Source organism: Cetorhinus maximus, chromosome 9 (assembly GCF_964194155.1).
Source record: "Cetorhinus maximus chromosome 9, sCetMax3.hap1.1, whole genome shotgun sequence".
Classification (NCBI taxonomy): domain Eukaryota; kingdom Metazoa; phylum Chordata; class Chondrichthyes; order Lamniformes; family Cetorhinidae; genus Cetorhinus; species Cetorhinus maximus.
The window spans coordinates 121,576,417-121,603,098 of record NC_135887.1 but is presented as its reverse complement, the minus strand read 5'-3'; the positions used below and the strand labels follow the sequence as shown (position 1 = coordinate 121,603,098).

The 26,682-nt window shown below is 42.5% G+C and overlaps 1 protein-coding gene across 3 annotated transcripts in view; it reads right to left on the bottom strand.

The window, feature by feature from the left end:
* Positions 1 to 26,682, bottom strand: part of shank2b (SH3 and multiple ankyrin repeat domains 2b) — a 1,028,817-nt gene that overhangs the window by 708,652 nt on the left and 293,483 nt on the right. For all 3 annotated transcript variants that reach the window (XM_078549478.1, XM_078549479.1, XM_078549480.1), the window contains exons 8-9: positions 20,254 to 20,421; positions 14,115 to 14,231 (exon numbers count right to left, since the gene is read on the bottom strand). In XM_078549478.1, the coding sequence (XP_078405604.1) occupies positions 14,115 to 14,231; positions 20,254 to 20,421 (285 nt within the window). The remainder of the gene's footprint in view (positions 1 to 14,114; positions 14,232 to 20,253; positions 20,422 to 26,682) is intronic.

Below are 26,682 nucleotides of genomic sequence, written 5' to 3'. Positions count from 1 at the left end.
AACACAATAGAAGCTTAAAGAAGGTAGAGTGTTATGAGGAGAGCCTTTGGTACCTCTAGACCTGACTATTCCAACACACTCCTGATCATCCCTCGCATTCTCCCCTCCATAAACTTGAGGTAATCCAAAACTCTACCGTATGTGTCCTTATGTGCACCAAGTCCTGTACACCCATCATCTCTGTGCTCACTGACCTTCAATACTCCTGGTTAAGCACCGCATCAATTTTAAAGTTTGCATCCTTGAGTGGAATCATCCCAGATTTGTACTAAGTGTGGTAGCGGGCGGGAAAAAGGACGTTTTACCCGCCGGCCACAATGGCAGCTTTTCATGTCATATCGTCCCAATCCTGCCTCATTAATAATGCGTTCCCAGGAAACACACCGTTTCGATGGCAGGCAGGCTCTCATTTGCCCGCCACACCGTCACCTTGCTGCCTCCTCATGCTGGGTGCATATTTAAAGTGCAGCCGTGTGCACACGTCTCAGTGTTTCTAAGCCAGGACTACTACAAAGACAACATGGCCCCGAAAGGCAAGAAACCTGCAACCTCCCCCGATTCAGTGACACGTCCTGGGAATGCCATTTAGATGCCGTGGAGGCCAGCCGTGATGTCCTCTACCCCCACTCTGGCCGCAGGAGTTCCAGAAATCTCACCACTCCGGCTTGGTATGCAATGGCAGTGGTGGTCAGTGCCAATACTGCACAGAAGAGGTTGGCCATCCAATACAGAAAGAGGATGAATGATCTCATCCATGCCGCCAGGTTAAGGCAGCAAACTCATCACTCTAAACTCACACACTCAAGCCCATCACACATACACTGGCATCTCACTCACTGCCAGCTCAAGGGACATCACCACTTACACTCTCACACTGACCTTCACATCTCCACCTGGCCTCATCTCCTCCCGAGAATGCCTCCTCAGCCCTCACCATCCTGAGGCCACTTGCACAGATCAACTTGTGCCCCCCAAACACACCCTGGAATGACCCCCTTCCAGCCTTTTCCCTTGTCTGAGGCCATTTCTCCCCTTTCCACAGGAAAGCCCTAGCCCTGCAGCTGTGGAAAATCCACCTCCACCTTATGGCTGATCTGGTAGGGAGAGACCTGCCCTTGAGCCCTCCTAAAAGTGATGTGGTGCTGCCAGTGAAGCCTGGCGCTGATGACTGCAAGTGCTGCCGGAAGCAAGGTAGGTAAACAAACCTCGAAGTCCTGAGTGAAGTGCAGCTCACCAGGTGCGCGTTGCTTATGTGCAGTTGTGAAACACATTGGAGTGCAACATGCCAACCTGCTCGGACGATCCAGTGTGTGGGGGTTGATCCCAGCGAGCTGGGCTTATAATGATATGCAGATGTATTACAATGAAGTTTCTGATGTCCGACGGTGGGGAACACAGACTGCCATTGACAGGCAGAGTGGATGGTTGCAAATGGGTTTCATGACGTCGTGAAACCGATTTTTGGCCTTCTTGCCATATTTTCCCTCACGCCGCCAAACATGCCCCCTGCCAACGGGCATGGAAAATCCACCCCTTGTTTTCAAATCTTTCCATGGCCTCAACTCTCCCTATCTCTGTAATCTTTTCCAGTCCCACAACCCTCTTAGATATCTGTGCTCCTCTAACTCTGCATTCTTGAGCATCCCTGATTTTAATTATTCTACCATTGGCACCTTCAATGTCAAGGCCCTAAGCTCTGGAAGTCCCGCCTTAAAACTCTTGACCTCTCTACCTCTCTTTCCTCCTTTGGGACACTCCTTAAAACATTCTTCTTTGACCAAGTTTTTGGTCATCTGCCCCATTATCACCTTATAACGGTCCTCTGAAGTGCTTTAGGACGTTTTATTGTATTAAAGGTGCTATGTAAATACAAGCTATTGTTGTTTTTGAAAGATGATCGGGGCGATTAATTTGTAGTTGGTCCTTGGAAGAGTCAGCACAGCTATGACGACTTGGATAGCTTGTTTCTCTGCCGCTCACTTCTCTGGTTGACTGGTTTTGCCTGAATTGAATAGGTTATGCAAGGAGCTCCAGGGAAAAGCCTTTTCATTGACATTATCATTTTTAGTTGCAAGTCACTATACTTCCAGTGAAAACTGAGCTACATAGTATTGTTTTTAATTGTTTCTCTAATTTTTAAGCACGTTATGTAAACATGGAAAATTACAGTAATACTTTTCTTCATGCTTAAAAAGGATTAAAATAAGAATGAGGCTAGGATTTTCACACATTGACTGTGAATGAGTGGTAAAAGATAAAGCGTTTGGTGCAAACAGATATAGCCACAAAGATTATAGGTTGTAGCGTTGCTTCATAACCTTCTCTTCACACTCTTTTGAATTCATTCATAAGACGTTCTTGGACCAAGTGATAATCAGAAGAAAACGTTAGGCAGAAGAAGATGAAACAAGCATGTGGCTTTGACACACAGGATTTCTGTTTAGCATATCTTTTCCAACAAGTAACACTGACACTTTTGGCACTAGCTGCCATGCTTTAACAGAAACATAAAGAAGCTGTACTTCGAGATCGTTACCTTGTCGCCTTTCATTTGGAACAAAATTAGGGGAAATTGGCAGAAGAGTAAAATTAACAGAGTGCTGCTCATGTCATGTCCCAAAGACTTAAAATTAAAGAGAATTGCCCTCTGCGTAGGGAACAAAAGCTACTTTAATTGCGACATGGAGCTAATTTGTTTTTATAATCTGGAAGGGTATTTAACCGCAGCAAGAATGCTAAAGCTAGCAAAAGCATATGTGAGCAAGCAGGCTCTGCCTAATTAAATCCAGCCACCCACAGATATACTGAAATAGTACTCTGCCTACACAAAGCTGATGAAACATGGTGAGAAACTGCAAACAAAGGGCAGCCAATGTGCAGATAGAACGTTTCACTGTTACATATATACCTGGGCAGAGCATTCTCCGGGTGAAGATCTGAATGCAAGGTACTGCATGTCAACTGAAACCATACCTTCAGAAATATATGCTATCAGCAGTATTAAGCTTCACTTACAACTGCTCGGGACTCCTAGCAAACTAACGTACAGCTGAATTCTGAAACAACACATTCTATCAAGTTATTAGTTATTTTAAAGCTGCCCCCCGACAGAATCAATACTTTTACAGGGCTGCATAGGGATTAAAATGATCCATTTTGAATGTTATGCATGGGTCAATTTAATAATTTCTGCAAAGCATAGGGATCATAAGATCACAAGAAATAGGAACTGGATGAGGCCATTCATCCCCTCAAGCCTGCTCTGCCTCTCAGTAAGATCATGGTTGATTTCATTTTGGCCATACATTGTGAAGTCACTTTCCTGCCTGGTTATGTGAAATAGTTGACCAGATAATTAAAGGCTCACCAATAAACATCAAAAACAGGTAACAAAAAAATAATGAATATACCTCTAAGACATGGGTGGGACGAGTAAAGGAAAAAGACCAGTCTCCTTGAGTTCTTGAGGAGATTGCCAATAGGACAGTGCCTCTTCTCCTTTTACAGCTTATTTAGAGTTTCAGAACATTCTAATGAAATTCCACACAAAGAATTCTGATCAAACTGAAAGTCAGTAGGATCAATGTTAGCGTATGGAAGTGGATAAGAAAATAGTGAGATTGCGGGAGGTCTTGAGTCCTGCTGCATGTTCTCAACTCCCGCAGGGAGAGCATGAGTTCTGGTGGGTGTTCTTGAAACCTGCTTTTTTTATCCATTTGTTCATGGGATGTAAGCATCGCTGACAAGGCCAGTATTTATTTATCATCCTTAATTGTCCTTGAGAAGGTGGTCCTTGAGCTGTCTTCTTGAGCTGCTGCAGTCCACACGGTGCGGGTGCACCCACAGTGGAGTTCCAGGATTTTGACCCAGTGACAGTGAAGGAAGGGCAAAATAGTTCCAAGTCAGGTCGGTGAGTGACATGGAGGGGTACTTGCAGATGATGGTGCTCCCATGCATCTGCTGCCAATGTCCTTCTAGCTGATCGAGATTGTGGGTTTGGAAGGTGCTGTCGATGAAGTCTTAGATAGTACACACTGCTGCCACTGTGCACCAGTGGTGGAGAGAGTGAATTTTGAAGAGTGGATGGGGTGCCATTCAAGCAAGCTGCTTTGTACTGGATGGTTTCAAGCTTCTTGAGTGTTGCTAGTGGTGGACTCATCTAGGCAAGTGTACACTATTTCATCACACTCCTGCCTTTTGCCTTGTAGATGGTGGACAGGATTTGGGGAGTCAGGAGGTGAATTACTCGTTGCAGAATTCCCAGCCTGTTCTTGTAACCACAGTACTTATGGCTGGTCTAGTTAAGTTTCTGGCTATTGGTAACTCCAAGATGTTGATGGTAGGGATACAGTGATGATAATGCCATTGAATGAAAATGAAAAATAGTTAGATCCTCTCTTGTTGGAGATCACCATAGCCTCACAATTGCATCTACAAGGCACAAGTCGGGAGTGTGATGGAATACTCCCCACTTGCCTGGATGAATGCAGCTCCCACAAAACTCAAGAAGCTTGACACCATCCAGAACAATGTTTGATTGACACCACATCCACAAACATTCACTCCCTCCACCACCGACACACAGTAGCAGTAGTATGTACCATCTACAGGATGCACTGCAGGAATTCACCAAGGCTCCTTAGACAGCACCTTCCAAACCCACCACCACTACATCTAGAAGGACAAGGGGAGCAGATAGATAGGGACACCACCACCTGCAAGTTCGCCTCCAAGTCACTCACCATCCTGACTTGGAAATATATCGCCAATCCTTCACTGTCGCTGGGTCAAAATCCTGGAACTCCCTTCCTAACAGCACTGTGGGTGTACCTACACCACATGGACTGCAGTGGTTCATGAAGGCAGCTCACCACCACCTTCTCAAGGGCGACTAGGGATAAGCAATAAATGCTGGCCCAGCCAGTGAAGCCCAGTGAATGATTTAAAAAAATGTCACTTGCCACTTGTCAGCCCAAATCTGAATATTGTCCAGGTCTTTTTACATTTGGGCAATGACTGTTTCGGAACCTGTACACATGTGAATGGTATGGAGCACTGAGCAATCATCATCGAACATCCCCACTTCTGACATTATGATGGAGGGAAGGTCATTGATGAAGGAGCTGAAAATGGCTGGGCCTAGGACACTTGGGAGATCTCAAGCCCTGCTGGGAGATCTTGAGATCTAATAGAATCACTGTTTGGATCCCTGTTGTTTCTAAACTACATGAGTAATCTGTATAATGAATCCATTTGTAGGAGTGTCAAACTTATTGCTGATACTCAAATAGGAAGAGACAAATAATATAAAGGATTTATACTGGTTGTATTAAAAACTGATTAATGGAATGTACTGTGCCTTGATAAGAGAATGAGTTATAAACTGAATTAGCAGTGAGGTTTTAACAAAGGACCTGTGAATTATTGATAGATGTGATTACTGTCAAGGCCAAATCATAGCACTTTAGAAAATAATTCATTCAATAAAGGGTTTGAAAGACCTCAGCGTGAAAGGCAAGAACTGTTATTTTTCAAACAATTTGACAAAGCACTTAAAATGTTGATGGGGCTGGATTTCCCTAGACCCATGGGGCAGAATTTTAAGGCCCCATTTCGGCAGGGACGGGGCTGTGAAATGCGGCGAGACATTCTAAACCCCATTGACTTCAGCGGGAACGTAAAATCCCACTGCCGTAAAATTCTGCCCATGGGGTCAGCTTTGAAGGTAGGGTCTGGAGAGAAAATAGCGGAGAGCTGCGTCAGGATTGCTCCCCGGTGAATTCCTGCCTCTGGAGGAACTGAGTCATCTGCGAACATACAGACTAGGAGCAGTAGGCCATTCAGCCCCTCGAGCCTGCTCCGCCATTTAATAAGATCATGGCTGATCTGATAGTAACCTGAAATCTGCATCTCGCTTACCATTGATAACCTATCACCCCCTTTGCTTAACAAGAATCAATCCACCTCTGCCTTAAAAATATTCAAAGACTCTGCTTCCACCACCTTTTCAGGAAGAGTTCCAAAGGCTCACAACCCTCTGAGTGTAAAAATTTCACCTCATCTGTTTTAAATGGGTGACCCCTTATTTTTAAACAGTGACCCCTGGTTCTAGAAAGTCTAAGTCAGCTGCGCTCTCCATGGAGGTGTGCAGCCAATTAAAGCCCCACTTAGGGGCCATTTTGCAAAGGCTCCAGTATTTTCATGCCATCGGGGTCGCTCCATGCCAAGTGCAGAGGCTGCCAGCTTAGTCACTAACTGTGACTAACCAGCTTCAGGCCTCTTTAATTCAGCATTTCCATTCAGGCAACCAAGGACACCTCCTTGCCACAGCAGTGCCCACCTCTCCTGGATGGTTGCTCCAGTGGGCTTGTCAACAACATGGATGGGCTCAGGAGCCCCAAATGGACCCAAAACGGAGGTCCTGATCTCTGCCAGGAAATCCAGCCCCACTGTAACTCTGGGATATGAAAATGGTCAGATATTCACTCGCCAATGTGTAAAATGACACGGGATGACATCGGGCAGAATTCCCGACATCACTCCCGCATCATTTCAATTTTCAGGTCGACGGGGGTGCAGCCAAATCAGCTGTGTGCCCACCGACCTGTCAACGGCCAATTGAGGCCATTTAAAAACTAATTAATGGACCTGCCTGTCCAACCTTAAGGTTGGTGGACAGGCCAGGAGCCCTGGTGGGCTTCAGGAAAAGCATGAAACCTCATCCATGGGCGGGATGATGTTTCACAAGGGTTTTTAAAAATGTAATAAATGTTTGATTAAAAGTGATGGACATGTCCCAACTCATATGACACTGTCACATGAGGGGACATGTCAGGGAAATTTTATTTTGAACATTGACCATTTTTAAATTTGGCGCCGATCTCCCTGAGGCAGCACTTAGCCTTAGGGAGGTGAGTGTGCTCTTTCGTGCGCATGCGCAAAAGAGCACACTCTCAGCTGAGGGAATCCCCTCTGCCTGCATAGGGAGAGCATAGCGCTTCCTGACAGACGTCACGCTGGGCGGGCCTTAATTGGCCCACCCATGTAAAATGGCGGCGCGCCCCCGATCAGGGGCACCAATTGGAGGCGCGCCTGCACGCGCCCGCTCCTGCACTTCCCCCTCGATGGGTGGGGGGGAAATTCGTCCCCTTAGCTCATTGTCTGCTGATGCTTCATCCTGAGCCCTTTTCAGAACATAAGAAATAGAAGCAGGATTAGGCCATTCAGCCTTCTGCATTCAATGAGATCATGGCTGATCTTCTATCTCAACACCATTTTCCTGCACTATCCCCGTATCCCTTGATGTTTTTAATATGTAGAAATCTATCGATCTCAGTCTTGAACATGGTCAATGACTGAACCTCCATAGCCCTCTGAGGCAGGGAATTCCAAAGATTCACCACCCTCTGACTGAAGAAATTCCTCCTCATCTCAGTCCTAATGGCCTGTCCCTTATTCTGAGACTGTGTCCCCTGGTTCTAGACCCCATCAGCCAGGGCAAACATCCTTCCAGCATCTACCCTGTTGAGCCCTCTAAGAATTTTCTATGTTTAAATGAGATCATCTCTCATTCTTCTAAACTCCAGAAAATAAAGGCCCAGTCTATTTAATCTTTCCTCATAGGATGATTCCTCCCATCCCAGGAATTAGTTTGGTGAACCTTTGTTGCATTCCCTCTATGGCAAGTATATCTTTCCTTAAATAAGGAGACCAAAACTGTGCACAATACTCCAGGCGTGGCCTCACCAAGGCTATATATAATTGCAGTAGGACGTCTTTATTCCTATACAAAAAATCCTCTTCTAATAAAGGCCAGCATACCATTTGCCTTTTAAATTGCTTGCTGTACCTACATGTTAGCTTGTGACTCATGAACAAGGACACCCAAGTCCCCTTGAAGTTCAACACTTCCCAGCCTCTCGTCGTTTAAGAAATACTCTGTATTTCTGTTTTTCTTGCCAAAGTGGATAACCTCACAATTCTCCACATTGTATTCCATCTGCCAAATTTTTGCCCACTCGCTTAGCCTCTCCAAATCCCCTTGAAGTGCCTTTGCAGCCTCCTCACAACTCACACTTCCACCTAATTTTGTGTCATCTGCAAACTTAGAAATATTACATTTAATCCCCACATCCAAATCATTGATATAGATTGTGAATAGTTGGGGCCCAAGCACTGATCCTTGCAGTACCCTACTAATCATAGCCTGCCAACCTGAGAATTACCCATTTATTCCCACTCTCTGTTTTCTGTCCACTAACCAGTTTTCAATCCGCGTCAGTGTATTACCCCCAATCCATGTGCTCTAATGTTGTTTCCTAATCTTTTGTGGGAGACCATATCAAAAGCTTTCTCCTAATCTAAATATACTACATCCACTGGTTCCCACTCATCTATTCTGCTGGTTCCAACCTCAAAAAACTCCAACAGGTTTGTTAAACATGATTTCCCCTGTCATAAATCTGTGTTGACTCTGCCCAATCCTACCATTATGTTTTAAGTGTCCTATTATCACATCCTTTATTACAGATTTGAGCATTTTCCCAACTACTAATGTCAGGTTAACAGGTCTGTAGTTCCCCATTTCCTCTCTCCCGTCTTTCTTAAATGGTGGGGTTACATTTGCCGCCTTCTGATCGGGAGGAACCATTCCAGAGCTGATAGAATTTTGAAAGGTGACCACCAATACATCTACTTTCTTTGCAGCCACCTCTTTCGACACTCTGCGATGTAGATCATCAGCTCCAGGAGATTTATCTACTTGAAGTCCCATTAATTTCTCTAGTGCTATTTTTTTTTTACTAAGATTAATATCTTGCAGTTCTTCATTTACACAAGTCCCTTGATTCTCCATTATTTCTGTGAGGTTTCTAGTATTTTCCTCCCTGAAGACAGACATGGACCAGGATTTTACGGTCCCTCACACCAGGCAGGGTATTACAGTCCCGCCGAACTGCATGGAGGTTTAAATGGCTTGCTGGGGGGAGACATGCTGCAGCGCAGCTGTTAAATCCTGGCTATGAACCATTTGTTTAGTTTCTCTGCTGTTCCCTTATTCCCCATTATAAATTCTCCTGACTCTGCTTGTAATGGACCCACATTTGTTTTTGTTAATCTTTTCCTTTTTCCATACCTATAGAAGCTATCACAGTCCGTTTTTATGTTTCTCATTAGTTTACTCTCTATATTCTATTTTCCCTTAATCTTTTTCTTGGTCCTCCTTTACAGAACTCTAAAATGCTCCCAAGCCTCAGGCTTACCTTTTTTTGGCAACTTTATAAGCCTCTTCCTTTGATCTAATGCAATCCTTGATTTCCTTTGTTAGCCACGGTTGGAACATTTTCCTTGCTGGGTTTTTGTGCATTAGAGGAATGTATTTTTGTTGTAAACTATGTAATAGCTTTTTACATGTTAGCCATCGGCTGTCTACCATCATATCTTTTAACATAGTTTCCCAATTCACCCTAGCCAAATTTCCCCTCATATCTTCATGGTTTCCCTTGCTTAAAGTTAAAACCCTGGTCTCTGATTGAACTTTCAAACTTAATGTAAAATTCTATCATATTATGGTCACGCTTTCCTAAAGGCTCCCTTACAACAAGATTATTAATGTGCCCTTCTTCATTGCACAATACTAGATCTAAAATCCCCAGGTCTGGTGCCAGTGCCCCACGAACATGAACACACTTCTCACACACCATTCTTTGAGCCACGCATTCATTTTACTAATCTTATTTACTTTATGTCAATTTGGATGTGGCTCAGGTAAAAATGTAGAGATTAATACCTTTGAGGTTCTCCTTTCTAATTTAGTGCCTCTGTCCTTGGTACCTGCATGGACCACAACAACTGGATCATCCAGCCTTCTGGGTTCTTGCTCTTGGCTGCAGAGAACAATGTCTATCCCCCTGATTATGCTGTCCCTATTAACACTACATTCCTTTTAACTACCCCCCCACCCAACTTGAATGGCTTCCTGTACCATGGTGTCGTGGTCAGTCTGCTCTTCCACATGACAGCCCTCACTCTTGTCCATACAAGCCATAAGAACCTCAAACTTGTTGCTCAATTGCAAGGGTGGAAGCTCTTACCTGCCAGTCTCTCAATCACATCCCTTCTGTCCCTGACCACTGGCCAAAGCAGGCAACGTTAACCCAAGGACTGCCTTCTGGAGCACGGTGTCTAGGTAACTTTCCACCTCACTGATGCGTCGCAATGTCTGCAGCTCGGCCTCCAGCTCATTAGCTGAGCCAAAGCTCCTCAAGCTGCATAAATTTACTACAGATGTGGTTGCCATGGATTGCAGTGGCATCCAGGAGCTCGCACATGCTGCAGCCGCACCACATCACCCATCCTGCCATATTTAATGTGTTCATTACATTTATTTTTTCCTAATTAATTTATAGTTTTCCTCTTCACAAAACTCCCTTACTCACCAAACTCCCAGCTTCACAGTCTGTGCACTCAAGCAGCACTCAGTGCAAATATTTTCTTGGCAGTTTCTGTCAGTGGTGGTTTGCCATTGCTTTCCACTCTCAGGAACAGGGCAAGGAGGCAAGTCCCAAGTCTACCTCAGCTGGAACTACACATTAGCCATCTAACCAACTGAGCTAACCTGCACCCTGGTATAATTTTGGTTACCAGTCCACAAAATATGTTTAATTGCATCTAAAAATGTCCAAAAAAAAAAACCCACCAAGACTGCTCCTAGGTGTGAAGAGGATGACTGTGAATGAAAGTGGAAAAAAGTGGTCTGAAATTCTGTTCCTGACTTAACATATATCCTAGTTTTTTTTAAAAGACTGAAAGAAATAAAATTGAATAGCATGGCCTGCAAGAGGAATGGAGGTTGCAATCACATAACCTGAAGGATATTGATGGAATGTAGAGCGGAACAATCAGCCAAAGAGTGGATTGTGTTCAACGGCCAAAGGAGAAGATCATAAATATGAAGAGAGAACAGAGTGAGAGAAAATCCCTGAGCTAATGGGAAAAGAAGTGTGAGGATGAGCCTTCAAATATAGCACAGTCACTCAAGAGGAAACTAGATTGCCACGTAAGACATATGATGGCAACTCATCTTGAAGTGCACGGTGCCAGAGTCTGTCAGCCTTGAAGATGTCCAAGGTAACGACGGATGATTCACCAATTGTTCGGAAGAACATAAGAAACTGGAGCAGGAATAGGCCATTTGGCTCCTCAAGCCTGCTCCACCATTCAATAAGGTCATAGAAGATCTGACTGAGACCTTAACTCCATATTCCTACCTGTCCCCTCATAACCTTTGACTCTATTGCAGATCAATAATCTGTCTAACTCAACCTTCAATGATCTCTGGGGTAGTGAGTACCAAAGTTTAATGAACTTCTTAATGAATGAAGAAATTCCTCCTGATCTCTGAATCAAACGGGATGCACCTTATTTTAAAACTGTGTTCCCTAGTTCTAGATTCCCCCACAAGGGAAAACATTCTCTCAGCATCTATCCTGTCAGGCTCCCTCAGAATCTTACATATTGTTTTAATAAGGTCACCTCTCATTCTAAATCCCAGAGAGTAGAGACCCAACCTGCTAAACCTTTCCTCATAAGACAACCTCCTTATCCTAGAAATCAACCTATTGAGCCTTCTCTGAACTATTTCCAATGCAAGTATATTCCTTCTTGAATAAGGAGAACAAATCTAGGTGCGGTCTCACTAGTGTTCTATACAATTGTAGGAAGACTTTCTCACTTATATTCTCCATCCCTCTTGCAATAAAGGCTAACCTTCCGTTTGCCTTCCTAATTACTTGCTGACTTGCTGTGCCTGCATGCTAACTTCTTGTGATTCGTGCATGAGGACACCCAGATCCCTCTGTACTGCAGCATTCCAGAGCCTGTCAATTTAAATAATGTTCTGCTTTTCTATTCTTCCTGCCAAAGTGGACAACCTCACATTTTTCCACATTATATTTCATCTGCCAATTTTTTCCCCACTCAACAACAGAGCCTCAGCAACACAGAAAGGAGGTAACCTCATCAACACAACAGTAGTTTGAAGATAAGGGAGAAAACATGGATAATTGAGGCACATTCCATAAATGAATCAGAAGGTGAATTTGAATCTGGAATCAATACATGTGTATCAATGAAGCATGAGGTGAGCTAAAATCCTGCACAATGCTCAGAAGTAAACTTTCAGTTACAGATGAGTTATTTCCAGTTTACTATCATTTAATCTAGTATGGCTTTGTTATGAATCATGCCAAAGAAATCTATTTACATATTTTACTCCCAAAGACTATTATATTTTCAAGTTTGTTGTACATACCTTCTTGGGTTTCAATGGCATCATTTTCTCCTTTGAACAGTCTAAGTGCTTTTCATTGTTATGGGAAGTGAATAACGCTGTCCTATATCCCCTTGTACATTTGCATAATTCAGGAATCTAACCATAGCATTTTTTTGTGAAGTGGGATACTCATGCCTTTGTATCGCGCCAAGGACAGATTGAATGAACATTTGATGAGATACATACAGAACGATAATTATGATCATTCTCAACCACTTTAAGTGTTAGTAACAGTCTGCTTCTATCTACCCTATCCCACACATAGATAAGTTGAAATATGTCTGTCATATCACTCCATAACCTGCATTTTATCAACAAAGCAAAGCCCAATTGTTCAATGCTTTCTTTATATCTGTGTTTCCTCATAGCATCACATTTTCCCATCCTAATGAACCTGCATTGTTCCTTCCCTAAAGTCTCAATATCTCTCCCGTGCTGTAGAGCCCAAAGTTGCATACCAATATATAACCGAGAGCTTATTAATGTTCTGTTGACTTTCATAATTACTTCTTGCTTTTTATATTCTATAGCTTAAAATAAAACCTAGAACTCCTTGAGTTTAGATTTTTTTCAAAACCTTAAGAAAACTTTTGATGCTGTCTTTAATGTCTTGTGATCCTGCACTTCCAAATTCCCTCTGCTCTTCCACAATTCTAAGCCTTCTTCCATTCAGTATACAATCACTGAAATCACAAAATGCACCATTTCGTACATACTGACATTGGATTCCCTCTGCTACTTTTTAGTCTATTCCCCCAAACTCACTTTTATCCCTTTGCAGCTTTTGCTGGCCATCCAACAAATTAACTATACCTTGTATTTTGGCATCATCCACTTTGGGGAGCTGTTTCAACTTAGGTCAATTGGTTGGTGCGTGGTTCAGAATGTTGCCAACAGTGCGGGTTTGACTCCTGTTCTGGCTGAGGTAGACTTAGAACCTGCTTCTTTGCCCCACCCTAAGAGTGGAAGGCAATGGCAAGACACCACTGATAGAAAGTGCCAAGGAGATGGCTCGGGATGAAGCATCAGCAGTCAATGAGCTAAGGGCCTGCCTTTGGGCAGAGTGCACATGACATGATTGAATCATCCACATCTGGGTGATTTTTTCAACCAATTCTTTAGTACTTCATAAAAGAGCAACTTACTTTGATAAGAATATAATATTTGCTGAAAAGATAATGATGTCTGAATGCTTGGCCAATGGAAACCCATCCATGAAATATCAAAGGGAGTTGGGTCAAAGCATTCATCCTTACAGGACAGAAGCCAAACCTTTGACTGGCTTGGGATAAGTAATGTTCTGTAACACAGGTTCTCCTACGGAATTAAATTGGAAAGCTCAAGGAGCAGCTCAGAGCTTGGAAATTACTAATTTAAGAACAGAAAGTGCTGGAAAAACTCATCTAGTCTGGCAGCATCTGTGGAAAGAGAAACAGAGTTAACGTTTCAAGTCAAAAATGACTCTTCTTGGAAATTACTGTTAGGTATATCAGTGGCAAAAAAAATTAGCATTCCTCTGACTGTTATTTTAGTGGAGATGTTAACCCATGTAAAAGAAATGAGTTAGCACTTGACAGGAATCTCACATGATGCTGTAACTATTGTGTCCACTGTTATTGACAACAGTAATTTTCAGCTTTGCAGTTACTTTATGCTATAACATATAATTACGTTCTTTCTAAAATTATTTCTGGTATTCCTGATCAATTTGTGAACTGCAATATGAAAGAAGATTAATTGTAAAATAGAAATTAAGATATTGCAATGAATGTCAGCTTCTCACCTGATTATAAAGAGCACAGACATGGAGTGCTGCATTGCCTGAGGCATTCTGTGCTCCCATATGAGCCCCATAGAAAAGCAGATGTTCCAGATGTTGAACGTAACCATAACGACACGCCTAATAAAAAGAAGCACAAATTGAAATTATCATTCAATATTCTGACAACATGCACAACTTTTTTTTCCCCATAACAGTAACCTCAATTTTTCAAGGGAGGGAAGATTTCGCTATTTGAAACCACAGGCACAGATTAAAAATTATATTTAGAACAGAGAATTTGTGCATTTATAATTGTAAAGGCAACTTCTTGAGTCAAAAAGGATAAGTTCAGAGGATTGATATCCTTTTGTACTGAATAAAGATCAAAACAAATAAAGGCTTAATTGCCGTGTATTTCACTATTCAAAAGATCCCAGCATTTTGTGAAGTTCCCTGTCACATAGAACCATAGAACACTACAGCACAGAAAACAGGCCATTCGGCCCTTCTAGTCTGTGCCGAAATATTATTCCGAATCATCACGGCAGAAACTCTGTTCCATGGGATCTTTGTCATTGTGTATCATCAACTAAAGGCAGTAGAAGTCCCCAAAACAAAACTATTTCTTTTTCACTTATAATAATGATACTTTATTCAGTAAATCACTGGGCAGCTGGTGATGGATAAATATGTTGTAGGGAATTAAGTGAGTCATATGGACTTGAAGGTTCCAGGTTCTCTGCTTTGTCTCAGTTGGATTAGATTACCTTAATCAAGGGCAGTGCTAGGGATGCTACAATTGACTTCAGCATTTTGGATTTGGGAAGGACAAATGAAGAAACATCAGCCAGTATTCCCAGTTCTTGTTGCTATCCGCTGATTGCTGCTCCGTCATGAAAATGTAATAATTTTCATAATATTATTGTGATTTATTGAAAAAGTGGGTTAATTGTGAGGCTTGGATTAGTTTCCCTGTGTGCACGTGCGTGTGGGGGTGATTTAATTGAATTGGAGACAGCTGGTCTAGAGGCTTTGAGTTATCAAAAAAGTAACTAAGTTTGAAATGCTAAATATGCAAACATGGCTGAAGTTTTAGAATGTGAGGTGTAAGGAAAATTTGCATTTTTAGATAAACCAGAGTAGTTTGAATTTCCAAGAGATGGTAAGAGTTTACACCTAGCCTGAAGAATCTAAGTCAAACAGTGTGTTTATTTTTCCCAAAGGTTACTGATAAAATTAGTGCTATGAAAGATTTATATTATGAGAAAAGTAAAGTTGCAAAAACATATGGGAACAGTGGAATTTGCATTAAAAAGGGAGAACTCTGTATAAAGGAGATGAAGCCATGTGTAAGGGGGGAGGCATTCTATGATCTAACACAAGTGTGAAAAGCTTCCAGCCTTTGTGCATCAAGTTGCTGTCTACAGGAACTGAAGCTGAGAAAACTCATTTTGAATGCGACTGTCCAGGATATTATGCTGCTCTGCCTGAATCTGTTTAAATCTATTTGTTTTTGCTGTTGCCGTAATGGAGCCAGATTAATTAGTGGTTTTAGGAGTTGTTATATTAGTGACTTGTGGACTTATGTATGTGCTTGAAATCTTTTCTTTTGTTAATAAATGTTTAACCTAGTTTTCTAAAGACCTCGGAAGTTGCAATAGTCTTATTACTCCTGAATTCAAAGCACACATCTCAAAATAAATACAAATTGAAAAATAGTTGTGATTGCGTGATGAAGTTGCCCTCGTGGAGTTGATCCACCTGGCATGCATCATCGGCCATGTCATAACAGCAGAAAAACTGTGTACATGGGCATTGGGTAAAGTATGTAGTGAATACTAAATGTATCATAATTGTATTGAAGCACCTCAGAGTGCAACATGATGTATGTTGATAACTCAAATATCATGGCCCTGTCTGACTGTCCATATTGAAATGACTGTAATATTCATTGATTGTAATGAAGCACCTTGTGATCCATGTGTAAAAGTTGAATCTGATTGCACTTTTTGGGATGGCCATTTAGAAATGTTTTGCAATGTTCTTTCAGATATTTAATGAATAAAGTATATTTTTCCAACAAAAAAAAACGGGCTCAGAAGACCCGGCAAGAAATGCGGAGCAGCGTCGAGTTGGGGAGAAGTTCGAGTGGAGCAGCAATCGGATGAAGATTGCCGCTCCTTAGAGGATCCAGTCCAAGATCTTCTGCAACTCAGTTAGCTGGTCACATGGTGGGAATCTGAGAATGAAGCACCCAATCTGTATACTTACGAGGTAAAAATAGGGCTCGAGAAATCTATAAAATCATATTCCCCATCAACATACACGGCACTACCCCAGGAAATATAAATCATAAAATTATGCTCTTGTGCTCTTGCTTTTTAAAAATTTGTTCTTGGGGTGCGGGCATTGCTGGAAACTCCAGCATTTATTTCCCATCCTTAAAATTTCTTGAAATGTTAATGACAAGCTTAAACGCTGCAGTCCATGTGATGTAGGTACACCCACAGTGCTGTTACGAAGGGAGTTCCAGGATTTTGCCCAAGTCACAAGTGAAGGAACAGCGATATAGTTCCAAGTCAGGATGGTGTGTGGCTTGGAGGGAACTTGCAGGTTGTGGTGTTCCCATGCCTCTGCTGCCCAATTGTCTAAGTGATAGAGGTCGTAGTTTTAGAATATGCTGTTGAATGAGGCTTGGTGAGTTGTTGTGGTGCATCTTGAAATATGGTACACACTGCTGCCACTGTGCGTTGGTGGGGAAGGCGGTGAATGTTTAAGGGGCCGGATGGGGTGCCAATCTAGCAGGCCAATCTGTCTTGTATGGTGTCAAGCTTGTGTCCTTTAATGTTTATGGATGGTAAAATCACAGGTTGGTAGTGCACAATGTTATGACATTTGCCCGAGACACATGCCAGCAGCTGCATAGATGGAGCATCGCCCCTGCCTGCCTGGCTATATGCTTTGCTTAGGAGACCATTATAAGAGCAGGTCAGAGGCTGGGAATTCTGTGGTGAATAACTCACCTCCTGACTCCCTAAAGCCTGTCCACTATCTACAAGGCACAAGTCGGGAGTGCGATGGAATATTCTCACTTTCCTAGATAAGTGCAGCTCCTACAATACTCAAGAAGCTCACCTAGGTGTGCACCTGGTGCTAGGGCTCTGACTCAATATATCTTGGCTGTCAAACAGCTACTCTGACAATTTTTACAGCAAGAACACAGTGATTGAGTGCAGGAATCTGGGTGAGTTTCCATGAAATCATGTTGCAAAGAGAGCAAATCTGTTGTGTTTGAATTTGAGACCAGCTGGAGCGAGGGTGTGAGTGTAAAGTCAGGATTGCAGTCTCTTGCTTCAGGTATTTTGTTTCAGTAAGATACTGAATTACCACCTCTTTCTCATCTGAAGGGGAAAATGTAATTGACTGAAATGCAATGTTGAAGCTTTGTGGTCCCTGCAGTGACCATTAGCTTACTGGCCAGCCTTGGTGGGCAGCAATCTCAACTCTGAGTCAAAGGTTGTGGGTTCAAGTCCAGAGACTTAGGCACAAAATCTAGGCTGACACTCCAGTTAGTGGCTCTGTCTTTTGGATGAGATCGTAAATTGAGGATGTGTCTGCTATCTCAGGTGGATATAAAAGTCCCACCATTTCAGTGAGGAGCAGTGGAATTCACCCTGGTGTCCTCGCCAATATTTATCTGTCACTCAACTTAACTATAAGCTACCATGGGGAAAGATTAGAATAAGTGCTGGGATCTGAATGTGCAATTAACCCATGCCATTCATTGTATAGCTCAGCAGAGGGCCAAGTTCGCGTGAGGCTAGCACCACTTAAAGCCAGCCTACATTAATTAAAGCCAACCTGCACCACTTAAATTCGAGGTGCATTCTGGCTGATTATGGAAAAGTCCTTGAGCAGGGCAGACAGCATGCTCTAAGGTCTTCGAATGCACTAACATTGAGTAGGCAGTGGGTGCAGATAGCCTCCCTTATGCGGCAGTGGAATGCCAACTGGAAGATGCTACAAGTGTCACTTGCTCCTGCCTAGAAAGACCCCAACATGAAGAAATTCATAGCCATGGTCACCTCCGCAGTCATGTGGAACATGTGCAATTTTGGTCCCTGCAGTGTCAAACATGTCCATCATCTCAGCTTCAGGACATCACTGCAGGAGTTCCTCAGGTTAGTGTCCTCAGACCAACCACCTTCAGCTGCTTTATCAATGACCTTCCTTCCATCATAAGGTCAGGAGTGGGAATATTCACTGATGATTGCACAATGTTCAGCACCATTCGCAACTCCTCAGGTACTGTAGCAGTCCATGTCCAAATGCAGCAAGACCTGGCTTGGGCTGACAAGTGGCAAGTAACATTCGCGCCACACAAGTGCCAGGTAATAACGATCTCTAACAAGGGAGAATCTAACCATCACCCCTTGACATTCAATGGCATTACCATCACTGAATCTCCCACTATCAATATCCTGGGGGTTACCATCGACCAGAAATTGAACAGTTCACCACCACCTTCTCAAGGGCAATTAGGGATGGGCAACAAACATTGGCCTAGCCAGCGATGCCCACATCCCGTAAATGAATTACAAAAAAACCTAACCAGCACCCGTGGCAACAGCACAACAATTGTTACGGAGCCCAATTTTGTGGTGTCTGTCTTTCTTTCCAAAAGCTTATTTCCTTCTTTTCTACCTCATGGCTAAGTGTAAGCTTTGTCCATGACTAGAAGTTTCTCAAACGTGTTATCCAAGGAAGCAACGTTTTGGTGTGTTAGAACAGATAATACAAGTTAGCTGACTATGATTAGATGTGTCAGTGCATCCATGCTGTCAGTGCAGCCTAACTCATGGCATGAGTTGTCATTAGTAATGAGTTGCATTATTCACAATTCCGAATAAATAAATTGGAGATTCCAGCGTTGGGAGCTGTGTTACACTCAGCTAGACACATATCTGTTCAGTCTGTTCATGAATGCAGGCACCACCTATCTTCCTCCTTAAATTTTCCAGGTTTGATGAAAAATGGATGCAAAATGATTCTGATCTTATCTATACAGGTTTCAACACATTCTTTATAGACCCTTTCTAAGGCAACTACATCTGCAAAATATGCAACGTCATGCTTTCGTGAGCTGAGCCGCAGTTGTATCAATCAACTGTAGCTTTGAGATGAGCTTATATCCATCCATTTTTGCCTTTGGGTTGTGGAAAGAAACCAAATGAATCATGGGCAATGAAACTATAATAGTTAATGTCAGTTAGAGGAAAATGGAAGGGAAGCACAGCAACAGGCCAATCAATGTGGCCTTTCTTTTTATAACTTCCTGTTGCTCTCTTAAGATTTAAATGATTATTTCTTTGTTGTTCCCCTTCCCTTTTTGATCGATCTTGTTTGGGAGACTTTGTTTGCTATTTGTGCAGTGAATGCACCATTTTTTTCTATCCAACTTCCAGCCTTTGATCAAAACTACATTTAGATGAATTAGACAAAACCTCTCGCTTTTTTAATCCATGCCCAAGATGTGGGCCTCACTGGCAAGGCCAGCATTTATTGGCCATTTCTAGTTTCCAAGAGAGAGCAATGGTGAGCCTTTTTTGATACTACTGAGTGACTCATGAGGCCGCTTCAGAGGGCAGTTAAGAACAAACCACATTGATGCAGAACTGAATTCACATATAGGTAAGACTGCTGGTCCTGAAAGAACGGTTGGGTTTTGCTGATAATCCAACGGCTTTGTGATCATTTTCACTGATACTGGATTTTCATTTTAATGTCTGCTTTTAAAAAATTGACTTTAAATTCTCAAACTGCTGTGGTGGGATTTGAACTCATGTTCCCTGGATTATTAGTCAAATCCTTTTGATTGCTCACTTGATAACATGAACCCTATGTTACCTTAACCTGTTAAAATATAGCAGTCTGCAGCAAAAGAGAAATCATAAAATGTAATCACAGTGACCCTGAAATGATGCTGTGGGGTACTTAACTATTGCTCCTGAAATTCCTCTCTGCACCACTTTAATGGATGGATTAAGTCATTTACCTTAAACGAGTAGAAAAGAGGATTTCAGACAAAGGCACACCAGTATCCCACCCTGGAATTTTACTTTCTAGAAAGAGTGTATAAAAGAAGAATAGTTTGATTTACCTGATGGATTTCCTGCCATCCATTTTCATCTTTACAACCGATTGAAGCATGTTCATAAAGCAGTAGTTCGCAGCAGTAAGGGTCTCCTCCCACCATCGCAGTGTGATAGAGTGCCGTCAGGCCACGGCTATCCTTATAATCAGTAGAAGCCCCCAGTTCCAGGAGAGTCTGGGGAATAACATGAAAGGTACATAAAATAAGCTGGACTGACTTCCTATTTTAGAATTGAAACACCATTGAACTGCCCATTCCAAAATCTTCAAGGTATGGTGGTATACTGTACTTTGAGAGAGACAAGGGGTGAGAGATTGGATCACATTGTACCGGTTTTACAGGCCTTAAACAGGCAAGTCATGATCCAACATGGTGGTCAACATGGCTCATTCTGTGTTGGAATTGCACTATCCACCATATTGGCCAGAACTCCTGCATAGGCATCCCTTCAAGCTGTGGTCAGTTGCTTTAGGTGCTCAGAAGCCAAACCAAGGGTTTTTACTTATCATGCTCCACCATACTCCATATTAAATCCATGGCTGCTGTTGGCCCACTGCCTTCCCTGCTGCCTGATCACTAGACCTGCCAGCTCAACCCTCTCCCCGCCTCCAGGACTGTTGAGGATCTTGGCTAATATATGATCAGACCAAATTCACTCCCCCGCTATATGAGCAGCCGGCTGCCTCTGGATTATAACTGGAACCCATAGCTCACCAGCAATAACCAAATGAAGAAATCAAGTACAACGTATAGTCCTGGTCACCATATTACAGGAAGGATGCGATTACACTAGTGATGGTACAGAAGACATTAGCAAGTATGTTGCCAGAAATGTAGAACCTTAGCTTCAAGGAAAGATTGGATAAGCTAGAACAGAGGCTGAGAGGAGATTTAACTGAGTGTACAAAGTTTTAAGAGGCCTAGATAGAGTTAGATAGGAAGGGCCTATTTTCCTTAGATGAGAGGTTCATAAGCATGGGCATAAATTTAAAGTAATTGGTAGAAGAATCACAGAGGAGTTGAGGAGGAACTTATTCTCATAGAGAGTTTTGTGGATTTGGAACTTAATGCCTAGTTGAGGCCGGAACCCTCAGCGCATTAAAAAAGTTATTGGATATGCAATTGAAGTGCCGTAACAAACAGGGGCAAGGGAAGTAGAGCTGGGAGGTGGGATTGGGCTGGATAACTCCTGAGCTGTAAATTTATCTGTTTCTCGCTCTGACTGTAGGGTGGGCAGCTGGGTGGCTACGAAGTCGAGCACTTCACACCACGTTCCTGGCGAGTTTGTACCTGTTGTCATCTTTCTGCAGTGTCGCACCTTGCCATCTCAGGCGAATGATGATGCGATTTTTGATGATGATGCGATTTTAGCCTGGCTCACACGCGTTGTGCCAAATACAAGATCTAGTAGAGAAATCTGCTGGCTTGCAAAAATGGGGCCAGAAGGTAAGATTTTTTTTATATGGTGCCCTCCAGCACCCAAAAGGAAACCTCAGGCCTTCCATGTCCCCACTGTGAACACCACCACCACCACCACGCACACCCACCCCACCCCGTGCCACTCTTCCAAAACTACCAACACATCCTGAACAGTCCTTACTGTCGGGGGTTGTTTCCTTGGGTCCCTGGCCTCCTGACCCCAAAATTCCAACTCAAGACCGACAGGCGCCTTATCAATCACAATCCCCCACCTGCCTCCGGGGGAGAGTCCTTCTGCCTAAACACAGAAGGCCTGAACTTCATGCCCCTGTTGTCATGGGCACTTCTTGCCAACTTAACACCCTCACACACCCCACCCCACTTCAGGTTAAAATCAGGGCTTATAGTTTACAGGGGGGAAAAAAATCAAACAATTAGTCTTAAAGAAATAGGGGTTTGAGAAGGGGTTGAAATATAGCAAGATTTTTGGGTGGGTTAATGCTGCTATATCTATACTATTAATGAGCTGCTGGAAAGCACTTTTACAGGCTCTCTCTGGCATCACCACAATCCAGTGTTTAAAATAAAATCAACCATTGTATTTTCTTAAGCAAGCTAAAACCTACTGTAGCATCTGCAAAACATGCACCTTACATAGTAAATCTGCAGGAAATGAATGATAGAATCAGCTCCTACTTTCCAAAAACATAAACCTCGCTTAGAAGTGATCAGTTGGTGACATTAAACAGATAAATACTTCATGTGCTTCATGTACTTGAGTCCATTGTTTGAGTGTAAGTGTCAACCCATGTGAAATGGGTTAACGCAGTGTTAAAACAGTGACAAGAGGGATGTCATATAAGCAAATTGAGTGGGAGCTGGATAAATGTGAGGGAGAAAGAATTGAGCAGGTTAGACTGAGAGGTTGAGATGAAGTGGGATGGGAGGAGGCTCGGGTGGAGCATAAACACCACGTGGACCAGTTACGCCAAGTGGCCCGTTTCTGTGCTGTAGATTCTACTTCTATGAGTGGGCTTCCACTAATATCATCAACGGCAATTTCTATATTCTTAAATTAGATAGTCAGGCATGGTTAATTGGTGTCACGTCACTAGGAATCTTCATTTAGCGTTTGCCTTATTTCTCAGTTATTCCAATGTCAAAATGGCCATGTTATAGGATTAATGGAGTCTGAGAATCGCAGGTATAAATTTCAATCAGCTCCAAAAATCTGAAATACATTATCACCAGGAGTTTCACACAAAAAGCAAAATACAGCAGATGCTGGAAATTTGAAATAAAATCAGAAAATGTTGGAAATACTGAGAACTGTATTATACTTTTAAGGGGTATCAGCCTGACATCACTAGAAGGGAAACATAGAAACATAGAAAATAGGAACAGGAGTAGGTCATTCGGCCCTTCGAGCCTGCTCGTAACGCCATACTCCCACTCTCTCCCCATACTCCTTGACGCCTTTAGAATCTAGAAATCTATCTATTCCCTTCTTAAATATATTTAGTGACTTGGCCTCCACAACCCTCCATGGTAGAGAATTCCATAGGTTCACCACCCTCTGAGTGAAGAAGTTTCTCCTCATCTCAGTCCTGAATGGCCTACCCCGTATCCTGAGACTGTGACCCCTTGTTCTAGACACCCCAGCCCAGCCAGAGGAAACATCATCCCTGCACCTAATCTGTCCATCCCTGTCAGAATTTTATGTTTCAATGAGAACTCCTCTCATTCTTCTAAACTCCAGTGAATACAGGCCGAGTTGGCCCATTCTCTCCTCATAGGACAATCCTGCCATCCCGGGAATCAGTCTGGTGAGCCTTTGCTGTACTCCCTCTATGGCAAGTATATCCTTTCTTAGGTAAAGAGACCAAAACTGTACACAATACTCCAGGTGTTAACTCACCAAGGCCCCGTACAGCTGCAGTAAGACATCCTTGCTCCTGGACTCAAGTCCTCTCGCAATGAAGGCCAGCATATAATTTTCCTTCTTAACTGCTTGCTGCACCTGCATGCTTGCTTTCAGTGATTTGTGTACTAAGACACCCAGATCCCTTTGTACAGCAACATTTCCCAATCACCATTTAAATAATACCCTACCATTCTGTTTTTCCTACCGAAGTGGATACCTTCACACATATCCACATTATACTGCATCTGCCATGTATTTGCCCACTCACTCAACTTGCCTAAATCGCCTTGGAGCCTCTTAACATCCTCCACAACACTACATTCCCACCAAGTTTTGTGTCATCAGCAAACCTGGAAATATTACATTTGGTTCCCTCATCCAAATCATTGATATATAATATGAATCGCTGGGGCCCAAGCACTGATCCCTGCGGTATCCCATTAGTCACCGCCTACCGCTCTGAAAAAGACTCATTTATTCCTACTCTGTTTCTTGCCTGCTAACCAATTTTCAATCTATGCCAATATATTACTCCCAAACCCAGGTGCTTTAACTTTGCACACTAACCTCTAATGTGGGACTTTATCAAAAGCTTTCTGAAAATCCAAATATACCACAACCACTGCTTCTCCCTTATCTATTCTGCTAGTTACGTTCTCAAAAAACTCCGGTAGGTTTGTCAAACCTGATTTCCCTTTCATAAATCCATGTTGATTTAGTCTAATCCCATTGATATTTTCTAAGTGTCACATCCTTTACAATAGACTCTAGCATTTTCCCTACTACTGATGTTAGACTAACCAGTCTATAATTCTCTTTTTTCTCCCTCTCTCCTTTTTGCTCACTCGCTCCTTTTTTAATTAGTGGGGTTACATTTGCCACCCTCTAATCTGCTGGGACTGTTCCAGATTCTACAAAATTTTGGAATATGACAACCAACGCATCCATTATTTCCATGGCCCCCTCCTTTAGTAACCTGGAATATAGATTATCAGGCCCTGGGTGTTTATCGGCTTACAGTCCCATTAATTTCTCCAGCACTATTTTTTTAGTAATACTAATTTCCTTCAATTCCTCCTCCTCACTAGACCCTTGGTTTCCTGGCATTTCTGGGAAGTTATTTGTGTTTTCCTCCATAAGTCAGAACTAAAGTATTTGTTTAATTGCCCTGCCATTTCCTTGTTCTCTATTGTAAATCCTCCCGTTTTGGACTGTAAGGGACCTACATTTATCTTCACTAATCTTTTTCTTTTTACATATTTATAGAAGCTTTTACAGTCTGCTTTTATGTTCCTTTTAAGTTTACTCTCATACTCTATTTTTCCCCTCTTAATCAACCTCTTGCTCCTCCTTTGCTGAATTCTAAACTACTCCCAATCCTCAGGCTTACTATTTTTTCTAGCAACTTTATATGACTCCTCTTTGGATCTAATACTATCCTTAATTTATTTTGTTAGCCATGGTTGGGCTGCTTTTTCTATTGTATTTTTGTGCCAGAAAGGAATGTATAACTGTTGCAATGCATACATTCATTCCTTAAATATTAACTGTTGCTTGTCCACCGTCATGGCTTTTAATGAAGTTCCCCAGTCTATCTTAGCCAACTCACACCTCATACCTTCGTAGTTTCCTTTGTTTAGATTTAGGGCCCTAGTTTTGGATCGGACTACTTAACTTTCCATCCTAATTAAGAATTCTATCATGATATGGTCACTCTTCCCTAAAGGATCCCACACAAGATTATTAATTAATCCCTCCTCATTGCACAATACCAAATCTAGGATAGCCTGTTCCCTAGTTGGTTTCTCAATGTACTAGTCTAAAAAAACCCATCTCGTACTCATCCAAGAATGCATTGCCACAGTATTATTGCTAATTTGGTTTGCCCAGTCTACATGTATATTAAAGTCACCTATCACCTGTATAGCACTCATGTTACATGCATCTCTAATTTCCTTTTTAGTGCTGTCCCCTCCCTTACCACTGCTGTTTGGAGGCCTATGGACAACTCCCACTAATGTTTTCCACTCTTTATTGCTTCTTAGCTCCATCCAGACTGATTCTACATTTAGATTTTCGAGTCAATATCCTTTCTCACTATTGCATTGATTTCATCCTTAACTAACAATGCCCCTGCCTCCTTTTCCTTTTTACCTGTCCTTCCTAAATATTGAGTACCCTTGGATAGTCAGTCCCCAGCCTTGGTCACACTGCAACCAGGTGTCTATAATCACAATCATATTGTACCCATTTACATCCATTTGCGATGTTAATTCATCTACCTTACTGCGAATGCTCCATGCATTCAGATACAGTACCTTTAGACTTGTCTTTTTAACATTTTTACACATTTTTTTGTACTATGACCGTATTTGCTGCCAGCCCTTGTTTCCTCTGCCTTCCACTTTTGCTTTCTACCTTTCTGTCTTTCATTCCTATCTTTGTTTCCTTCTCTTGTGTCTCCCTGCTCAGGTTCCCATTCCCCTGCCACTCTCGTTAGAAATGTGTCATGTGATCCAGTCTTAGTTTCTCTCCTGCTTTCAGCAGAACACACACATACAGTTCTGATGTCTTCAAGCTTTATACCTATATATAACTGTTCTCATATGCCTAGTTTTAATAAATGAACCCACAACGTGTTTACCCAATCCCTTTATAGGTAATTTGGTGCCTTGTGTCTTGTACAGTACATAAGCCCAAGGTATTATATCATTATAAGATTAAGTACACATATGACATGGTGAACAGCCTTAGATTGTGATACATGGCATGAGAATGTCTTTGACGTTTTGGTCAGACTGCAATTAAGTCACAGCATTGGCGAGTGTTGACAACGCAGCATGCTGACTGCGAAGGAAAGTTTTGAAGACAGTTTCAAGATAGCGCTCAAGTAAAGAGCTGGTAAGCAGACGGATCCCTTGTGGTGAGATTGCAGTGCATAGCCTGTCAGTTCAGTAAGTGGAACAGCGCGTCGAGAGGACCAACACCGGGTTAGCTTATTAAGGAAAGGCAAGAGGCCAGGGTGGGGGCCGGATCAACAGCAAGTGAGGGAGAGTCAAGCACAGAAAAATAAATAAAAAAACACTTTTTAA